The 9,000-nt window shown below is 51.7% G+C and overlaps 1 protein-coding gene across 5 annotated transcripts; it reads left to right on the top strand.

Annotated features, from left to right (window-relative positions):
* Positions 1-1,640: 1,640 nt before the first annotated feature.
* FANCG (FA complementation group G) lies at positions 1,641-7,881 on the top strand. Of its 5 annotated transcripts, none has more exons than XR_012094829.1 (14): positions 1,641-2,231; positions 2,431-2,521; positions 2,974-3,105; positions 3,363-3,565; positions 4,303-4,438; positions 4,599-4,729; positions 4,830-4,976; positions 5,117-5,268; positions 5,669-5,735; positions 5,970-6,259; positions 6,397-6,443; positions 6,640-6,795; positions 7,258-7,349; positions 7,504-7,881. XR_012094829.1 is itself a non-coding variant. In XM_007968870.3 (14 exons), the coding sequence occupies exons 1-14, from the start codon at positions 2,148-2,150 to the stop codon at positions 7,610-7,612; spliced, it is 1,851 nt and encodes a 616-aa protein (XP_007967061.1). In that variant the 5' UTR covers positions 1,641-2,147; the 3' UTR covers positions 7,613-7,881. The 5 variants fall into 5 exon arrangements, 3 of the variants coding, with proteins under 3 accessions (XP_007967061.1, XP_072877851.1, XP_007967059.1); XR_012094830.1 differs by having other exon boundaries at positions 7,258-7,346; positions 7,504-7,613; XM_007968870.3 differs by having other exon boundaries at positions 5,117-5,250; positions 7,226-7,349.
* Positions 7,882-9,000: the final 1,119 nt, after the last annotated feature.

The raw sequence follows: 9,000 nt of genomic DNA, 5'->3' as shown, positions 1-9,000 counted from the left end.
GAGGTGGGGTTTTGCTATGTTGCCCAGGCTGGTCTTGAACTTCTGAGGCTCAAATGATCCACCTCAGCCTCCCAAAGTGCTGGGATAACAGGCGTGAGCCACCACACCCAGCTAAAATTGTTTTAAAAATCTTTTTCTTGAGTTTTGAGAGTTTTTATGTGTTAGGGATACCAGTTCCTTATGAGGTATATAATTAGCAAGTAGTTTCTCCCACTCTGTGACTGTGACCTTTCTTTTTTTGAGGCAGGGTCTCACTCTGTTACTTAGGCTGGAGTGCAGTGGTGTGATCATGGTTCACTGCAACCTGGAACTCCTAGGCTCAAGGGCTTCTCCCACCTCAGCCTCCCAAGTAGCTGGGTCTACAGGTGTGTTATTGTGCCAGGGTTAATGTTTTGCATTTTTCGTAGAGATAATGTCTCTACAAAAGACACCATCTTTGTTGCTGAACTCCTGGCTTCAAGGAATCCTCCAGCCTCAGCCTCCCAAAGTGCTGAGATTACAGCATGAGTCACATCCAGCCTATGACTTTTCTTTTCTTTTCTTTTTTTTTTTTTTTTTTGAGACGGAGTCTCACTCTGTCGCCCAGGCTGGAGTGCAGTGGGGCGATCTCCACTCACTGCAAGCTCTGCCTCCCAGGTTCACGCCATTCTCCTGCCTCAGCCTCCCGAGTAGCCAGGACTACAGGCGCCCGCCACCGCACCTGGCTAATTTTTGTATTTTTTAGTAGAGACGGGGTTTCACCGTGTTAGCCAGGATGGTCTCGATCTCCTGACCTCGTGATCCGCCCGTCTCGGCCTCCCAAAGTGCTGGGATTACAGGCGTGAGCCACCACGCCCCGCCAACTTTTCTTAATGATACCTTTGTAGTAAAAGAGTTTTTAATTTTAATAAAGTTAACTTTTTTGTTTTATTGTTCAAGCTTCTAGTGCTGTGTCTTAAGAACTCGTTGCCATAAAGCTGTTCTCTTACCTTTTTTTTTTTTTTTTTTTTTTTGAGATGGAGTCTCACTGTGTCACCCATGTTGGAGTGCAATGGCACGATCTCGGCTGACTGCAACCTCTACCACCCTGGTTCAAACGATTCTTCCGCCTCAGCCTCCCAGGTAGCTGGGATTACAGGCGTACGAACCACGCCCGGCTAATTTTTGTATTTTTGTGAAGACGGTTTCACCATGTTGGCTAGGCTGGTTTACGTTTTCTTTTAGAAGTTTTGTATTTTTGGCTCTTATATTTAGTTTGTGATCCAGTTGATGTTATGTATGTATGTATGGTAGCGTTCTTTCCTGTCTTTTTTCTTTCTTTTTGCATATGAATATTCAATTCTAGCTCCATTTAATTTGAAAGGATTGGGCAGGTACCTTTGAGCAGTGCGAGTACAGAGCGGCACTGCCAGCAGTCAGACTACACGCGGTAGAGAGCCGACCGTGGTGAGCATGTTGGTGCTCGACAGTGAGCAGAGACACGATGGACAATTACGGAGCGCGCTCGTCTCCAGTCACCGTTTTCTGGAAATACCGTCCGCTAGGGCGGGGCTGTTCCACGCCGTGGGCGGCGGTGGGGGGGTTGTTCCACGCAGGGGCGGGGCTCTTCCATGCCGGGGCGGTACTACGACTCCCAGCATGCACCTCGCGGCCGGCCCTCAGTGGAAGCGGGAACCCAGGCGGACCTGGGAGTGTGGCAGCGAGGGAGGGGCAAGCCACGGACTGTGGAGCCGAGACTCACTCCCGCCACCCTTTCTCGAGGCTGTGGCCTCCGCGAGGGCCGAGCGGGCCGCACCGCCGGCCGTGCGACTGCTCCAGACACGGCCCCTGCTTCTAGCCCGCCTAAGCCTACCTGTTGGGGGTTGCTGACTTGTTTCCTCCCCGAGTTTCCCGCGGGAACTAACGCTTGAAGAGGACCAACCGCAGCCCAGAGCTTCGCAGGCCCTGCCAACCACAGGCGAGGTTGAGAGCCGGGCGGGCCGCGCTGAGAGAGCGTCCCATCTGTCCTGGAAAGCCTGGGCGGGTGAATTGGGACCCCGAGGGAAGCAGGGGAGCTCGGCGGGGTGCGGAAGTGCCCAGGCCCCTCCCCGCTGGGGTTGAGAGCTTGGGCGTGCCAGCTTCACCGTTCCCAAGTCCGCTTCAGGTGTCTGGGCCCAGCCTCGGCCACCATGTCCCGCCAGACCACCTCTGTGGGCTCCAACTGCCTGGACCTGTGGAGGGAAAAGAATGACCGGCTCGTTCGACAGGCCAAGGTAACACGGTTGGTGGCACCCTCGGTTTGCAGCCCCAAGATCCCTGAAAGCGGGTTTGCAGTGGATTTACCCCAACCGATGGGGAGGGGCTGAGCTTGACCAAAGAGCCAGAAATGACTGGAGAATGCATCCCTTGCCACTGCTGCAAGGGGAGAAAAAAGGATTGATCCTCAATGACAACCCCTCCCTCATGTGGCAGGTGGCTCAGAACTCCGGTCTGACTCTGAGGCGACTGCAGTTGGCTCAGGATGCACTGGAAGGGCTCAGAGGGCTCCTCCATAGTCTGCAAGGTAAGCAGGTCCTCCCCTTACCTGCTTACCTTGCAGACTATGGAGGTCAGGTAAGCAGGTAAGGGAAGTTCCCCTCCTCCATAGCCAGAGACTCATCTGCTCCTGCATTTCTGGCATCGACAAAATTACTTAGGGGGCAGGGAGTCCTGTTTAAGGCACAGAGGGGGCTGGAGTGAATCATCTTTGTACAGGCAAATTCCTCTCTCCCTTACACACAGAGTGGCATTTGAAAAATGATTTCCAGGATGGTCTGATCTGGATAACTTTTTTGCCCTTTCCAGATTCTCTGTCCAAAGGTTGGGTTCTTTTTTTTAATCCTTAGCGAATCGGCTGGAGGGTGGGTTCTTTATTTTGGCCGTTTTTGGTTGGAGTGGGGTGATCTCTGGGTTGGTATCTTATTTGGAGGATCTTCCATGGGGGAGCAGTCTGTAAGACCAACGTTGTTGCTCCAGGGCTCCCTGCCGCAGTTCCTGTTCTTCCCTTGGAGCTGACTGTCATCTGCAACTTCATTATCCTGAGGGCAAGCTTGGCCCAGGGTTTCACAGAGGATCAGGCCCAGGATATCCAGCGGGGCCTAGAGAGAGGTGAGGGCCAGAGATTGTTCCCAATTCCCCTGCCAGCTTCAGTCTGGGTTTAAGTTATTGTAGGGGGATGGGAGGATCAACAACATCTGTCACCTCCATGGAGAGAGGTGCCCTTCTCTGTGCTCCTCAGACCAGGTTGAGCTATTATTGTGACCTTTGGGGTCCTGCAGGAGAGGAAAGCCAAGAGTGTGTGGGGAGATGGAGGATGAGGTCCTACCTCAGCTGTGTGTGTCTGTGTGTGTGTGTATACTCTACAGTGCTGGAGACACAGGAGCAGCAGGGGCCCAGGTTGGAACAGGGGCTCAGGGAGCTGTGGGACTCTGCCCTTCGTGCTTCCTGCCTTCTGCCAGAGCTGCTGTCTGCCCTGCACCGCCTGGCTGGCCTGCAGGCTGCCCTCTGGTTGAGCGCTGACCGTCTTGGGGACTTGGCCTTATTGCTAGAGACCCTGAATGACAGCCAGGTAATAGGGAAAGTGACCTGAAGCTGAGGGTCTCCTCCTTCCTTCCTCCTCCTTTCTCTCCAGCTGCAGTAGCATCATCATGTACTGGACAGGCGGCTGGGTTGGTGGTCAGAAAACCTGGATTCTCTCTGGGACTCTTGGGTGACCTTGCCCTGGTTGGTCTCTCATTGTGGGGATTCTCTTAGGAGTGTTTTTTAAAAATGGGACAGGCATGGTGGCTCATACCTGTAATCTCAACACTTCGGGAGGCTGAGGTAGGAGGATCACTTGAACCCAAGAGGTGGAGGCAACAGTGAACTGTGAGCTATGATCACACCACTGCACTCCAGCCCTCTAGCCTGGGTGACAGAGGGAGACCCTGTCTCAAAAAAAATAAAATTTTTTGCGGGGGATAGGGATAGGGCTCTAGTGATCTTACTGAAGTCACTTCTCAGCCTTAGTCTCCTTACTGGTAACTCAAATATGGTCCTTGCCCTGAGTGAGGAGCCATGCTAGAATAGATCATCACTGCCCCAGGTTTTTCTTTCTTTTTTAAATCCTTGCCTCATAGCTGTCTATCTCTTAGAATTGGGGGAAACCACAGGTATTATGCATAGCTTCTTGCTTTGTAAGGGTAGCTGAGGCCTGTGTCCTCAAGGATCAAGAGGACCCTTGAGCTCAAGGTCTAGCCATGATGGAGATAGGAGAAGACAGGGAGGTTGTAGGCTTGGAGCTTCTGGTTGTCCTTCTTTCCCCAGAGTGGAGCCTCTGAGGATCTGCTGTTACTTCTGAAAACTTGGAGTCCTCCAGCTGAGGAATTAGATGCTCCATTGACCCTGCAGGATGCCCAGGGATTGAAGGATGTCCTCCTGACAGCATTTGCCTACCGCCGAGGTCAGCTAGCGACCTGACTCATCTCTTCCTCTCTTAAGTGGTCCTCCAGACTCATGCCCTCTCTCGTACCATTCAGTTCCATGGGCTTCTTAGACCCTTGTCCCCCATCATGACCCCTGCTCTATAGGCCTCTCCAAGCTCACACCCTGATTGTCCTCAGGTCTCCAGGAGTTGATCACAGGGAACCCAGATAAGGCACTAAGCAGCCTTCATGAAGTGGCCTCAGGCCTGTGTCCACGGCCTGTGTTGGTCCAGGTGTACACAGCACTGGGGTCCTGTCACCGTAAGATGGTAAAGACAGTCCTAGGGTGGATTGGGGAAACCAAAAGCATTATGTATAGCTTTTTGCTTTGTAAGGGTAGCTGAGGCCCGTGTCCTCCTATCCCTCTAGGGAAATCCACAGAGAGCACTGTTGTACTTGGTTGCAGCCCTGAAAGAGGGATCAGCCTGGGGTCCTCCGCTTCTGGAGGCCTCTAGACTCTATCGGCAACTGGGGGACACAACAGCAGAGCTGGAAAGTCTGGAGCTGCTAGTTGAGGTAGGGAATTGCCAGATGAAGATATAGGGTGGAGAATTCCTGAGGTGCTTGTGTTGGGGTGACTTGACTAGTCAAGATCCAAGTATAAGGAAGTATGGTTCCCAAAGATTATAGATACAATTTTTTTCTTTCTCTTTTAGGCCTTAAATGTCCCTTACAGTTCCAAAGCCCCACCGTTTCTCATTGAGGTAGAATTACTACTGCCACCACCTGACCTAGCCTCACCCCTTCATTGTGGCACTCAGAGCCAGGCCAAGCACGTACTAGCAAGCAGGTGCCTACAGACGGGGAGGTGAGGTTCCCCTTGCTCACCTGAGCTTCTCTTCCCACTTCTGATGCCTCCCCTGGGGTGTGACTCTGCTTTTGTTCTTGTGACTTGGGGGATGAATGAGGCAGTGGGAGGACATAGGTCACCACTACTCAGCCTCCTACCTTGCTTCTAGACCTGAACTGAGGACTCTTCACTAAGACATTAACCCCCACTATCTTTGACACTCTGAAGTCTCTTCCCCAGTCAATTCTGTAACAGGTAGATCTATACTGAGCCAGAATTGGAGCCCTAAGACCTTCCCTTCCCCTCTCCTTCTCAGGGCCCATGAGCATCCCTCTGTTAGCTAAGAGAGAACATTCTCAGGACCCTTGCAGGGCCCTGCTAGGGCCTAGGGTGAGGCTTGTGGGCTCTGACTCCTTAGGGCAGAAGACGCTGCAGAGCATTACTTGGACCTACTGGCCCTGTTGCTGGATAGCTCGGAGCCAAGGGTGAGTGTGTCTTCAAGCTTCTCTGCAGTGGGGTAGAAGGGTTGGTGTCCCCTTTGGAATAGAGGGGGATTTTGTTTTTCCCTTTTTTTTTTTTTTTTGCAATTTTTTGTTTTTCCCTCTTTTCTGTCTGTCCAGTCTGGGGGCCCAGGACTCTGCATAGTACCAGAGCCTGGTGAAGAGGTTGGGGATGGTGGCTTATGCCTTTGAAGACACTGCCTCTTCTTCCCACTCCAGTTCTCCCCGCCCCCCTCCCCTCCAGGGCCCTGTATGCCTGAGGTGTTTTTGGAAGCAGCGGTAGCACTGATCCAGGCAGGCAGAGCCCAAGATGCCTTGACTCTATGTGAGGAGTTGTTCAGCCGCACATCGTCTCTGCTACCCAAGATGTCCCGGCTGTGGGAAGATGCCAGAAAAGGAACCAAGGAACTGCCATACTGCCCACTCTGGGTCTCTGCCACCCACCTGCTTCAGGGCCAGGCCTGGGTACAACTGGGTGCCCAAAAAGTGGCAATTAGTGAATTTAGCAGGTGAGCCCGGGGTCCTAGAAGGGGTGTGGAGGGATGATTTTCTGATTGGGACCTGAGTTGGTGAGCTCCGTGTTCACCTGCTCACCCTAGAGTTTCTGAAATTGATTCCTCTTCACCCGTTCCGTGTCCTACTTCAGGTGTCTTGAGCTGCTCTTCCGGACCACACCTGAGGAAAAAGAACAAGGTGATCTAGACTTTCAGTTTTCCTCTTACCTCCTGGAAGTGGTAGTGGTGGAAGTGGGTTTGCTTTAAGGTGTCCCAGCCCACCAGGAGACTTAAGAGAAAGGGACTGTGGACACAAGAAGAAATAGAGGAGGATTTAGGGTTTTGGTGACTGTGAGGCTGGGAAGACACTTCTTGATTTTGGGAGTGGTCCCCAGGGGCAGCTTCCAACGGTGAGCAGGGATGTAAGTCAGATGTGGCACTGCAGCAGCTTCGGGCAGCCGCCCTAATTAGTCGTGGACTGGAATGGGTAGCCAGCGGCCAGGATACCAAAGCCTTACAGGACTTCCTCCTCGGTGTGCAGATGTGCCCAGGTACGTATACTTGCATGACATCAGCTATGCGTAAATGTGCAAGGACAGAGAAGCCCATGGGAAATACTTGGGCATAAGTGTACGAGTGATGTTCTCAGACAGGAGGGGTGATTTGGGTTGTGCTATATATACCTAGGGATATATCCAGGTGTTCAAACATACACTGTGTATGCAGGGCTCCCAAGAGTTCCCTGGTTTCCCCAATATCCTCAGACACAAAGACCATGACTCTGCTGGGGTGGGTTGCACAGAAGTAGGGGGCAGATGAGGGACACTGGGATGGGAATGGTTGTGAATGATCTGCCCCTGCTTCCATATGTGAGTGTAGGCAAGATACTTCCTCTCTCTAGGCCTCAGTTTCCCTTTTTATAAAACAATGCCTAAGATTATGTTAAGTTCTAAGATTCTGTACTCTGGGTTGGGGCTACAGGTAATCGAGACACTTACTTTCACCTGCTTCAGACTCTGAAGAGGCTAGATCGGAGGGATGAGGCCACTGCACTCTGGTGGAGGCTGGAGGCCCAAACTGAGGGGCCACAGGAAGATGCTACGTGGTGAGGCTCAGGCCTGCTGGCTTGGGGCTGAGGGGCAGTTGGTGTCCTAGAGTCCTTGGACCTATTGTGGGTGGTGAACACTGAAAGAGGGGGCATGGCTGCCCAGCTTTCTGCCAATGTTTCACCCTTAGGCATCATCCTTCTTGCTCTCCAGGTCTCTCCCCTTGTACCTAGAAAGCTATTTGAGCTGGATCCGCCCCTCTGATCGTGATGCCTTCCTTGAAGAGTTTCGGACATCTCTGCCAAAGTCTTGTGACCTGTAGCTGCCACGTTTCCAAGAGCTTGAGCTGGGGCCCCATTGGGCTGTCTCTCTGTGGGGAGGGCTTTCTGCTTCACCATCGTTAGGAATGTGACCATTCCTATATAATTCCTGGACTGGTGAGGTTGGTGGTAGGCCTGTGAAATTTGCCCTAATTACTACCATTCTGGTTTTGGAGGAAACAATCTCTGCCACCACCAAGTCATTGGCTTCGCTCGAGGCACCTTTTTTCCTGTTTCCTCTTTTCTTTTGTCGAGTAAAATTTCATATTTATCTCTTGTCTGCCTACTACATATACTTGGGTGGGAAGGCTCATGACCGTCTAGGTCAGTGCTAGTTGTCTATGATGCCCTTTCCTGACATCGTCTACCTTACAAACTTGAAGTCTGGGTATGAGGAAAGGGCTACAATAATCCTTACTTAGGAGGCAGTGGCTTTAGTCCTTCACATTGCCTAAATGCAGAGCCCCAAAGCCCAGGACAGTGACAATGAGTTGGGTCTGAAGGGTGGTCTAGATAGGCTTCTCAGTACAAGAGCAGGTAGCTGATAGTTAGAGACAGGCAGATTTCTCTCAGAGTGACTCTCATTCCCTTCCTAATTCCAAATTCTAGAAATTGGACTCATCTCAGTCAAATGTGTCTCTGTGGCTAGAAGTTGAAAGGTGAATTGAGTCGGCATACCACCAACAGCTGCCTGTTGACTGCAAACAGGGACCCCTGTTATTTGGGGCTTAAGGATTTTCAAGTCCCAACATATGCAGTTTTCTTGCTAATTTGGGTTCTACTGAATTGGCTGTGTGTTCTGTGGTTGTCCTTTGACTTCTCTGGATTTGAGTGCCTTATTATAATGTATTAATATTAATGACGGGAGGAAGAAAGGCACAAGCGCTGAGAAACTGCAAAGGTATGGGATTGGGGTTACCAGAGGGTGCAATGACAATGGGGTAGGAGTGGGGTGCTAGTCAGAAAGTTCAGAGTAGGGGTGGTTGGAGGCAGCGTTGGAAAGGAGCAAGAAGGGTCAGGGTGGTGATGGCATCTTAGAGGATCCCCAGGTTTTGGGAAAAGATGGATGTATAGGTTACCACAACTGGACTAGACTAATACAAGGGTTCAGTCTATTGTGCCACGTTCTTCTAGGAGGATAAACTCCGGAGCCAATGAACTGAAGCCAAGTGGGAGAGTCCGCCTCTAAGGGATTAAAGGGTCTCCTTTCACAAGTCGATCTCGCCCAATTCCTTTCGTTGATTGGCTGAGAATTCCAATCCGTCGAGGAAGCGTAGCGTTGCGGCCAATTGACGTGGCGTTACTAGGCGTGTCGCATCACTGAGGCGGGAGCCAGGCCGCAAGCGAATTTCCTGATTGGTTGCGGTCTGCGGGTTGCTGGGGAGAGGCA

This window comes from Chlorocebus sabaeus, chromosome 12, assembly GCF_047675955.1.
Source record: "Chlorocebus sabaeus isolate Y175 chromosome 12, mChlSab1.0.hap1, whole genome shotgun sequence".
Taxonomy (NCBI): Eukaryota; Metazoa; Chordata; class Mammalia; order Primates; family Cercopithecidae; genus Chlorocebus; species Chlorocebus sabaeus.
The sequence above is the reverse complement of the archived record's forward strand: the minus strand, read 5'-3'. Positions and strand labels throughout refer to the sequence as shown.

Bases quoted from the DNA above. Each gene is read 5' to 3' on its own strand.
- FANCG (XM_007968868.3), top strand. From the start codon at position 2,148: ATGTCCCGCCAGACCACCTCTGTGGGCTCCAACTGCCTGGACCTGTGG. The intron at 5,269-5,668 runs GTGAGGTTCCCC...CTGACTCCTTAG, and splicing joins AGGTGCCTACAGACGGGGAG to GGCAGAAGACGCTGCAGAGC. The intron at 6,260-6,396 runs GTGAGCCCGGGG...GTCCTACTTCAG, and splicing joins GCAATTAGTGAATTTAGCAG to GTGTCTTGAGCTGCTCTTCC.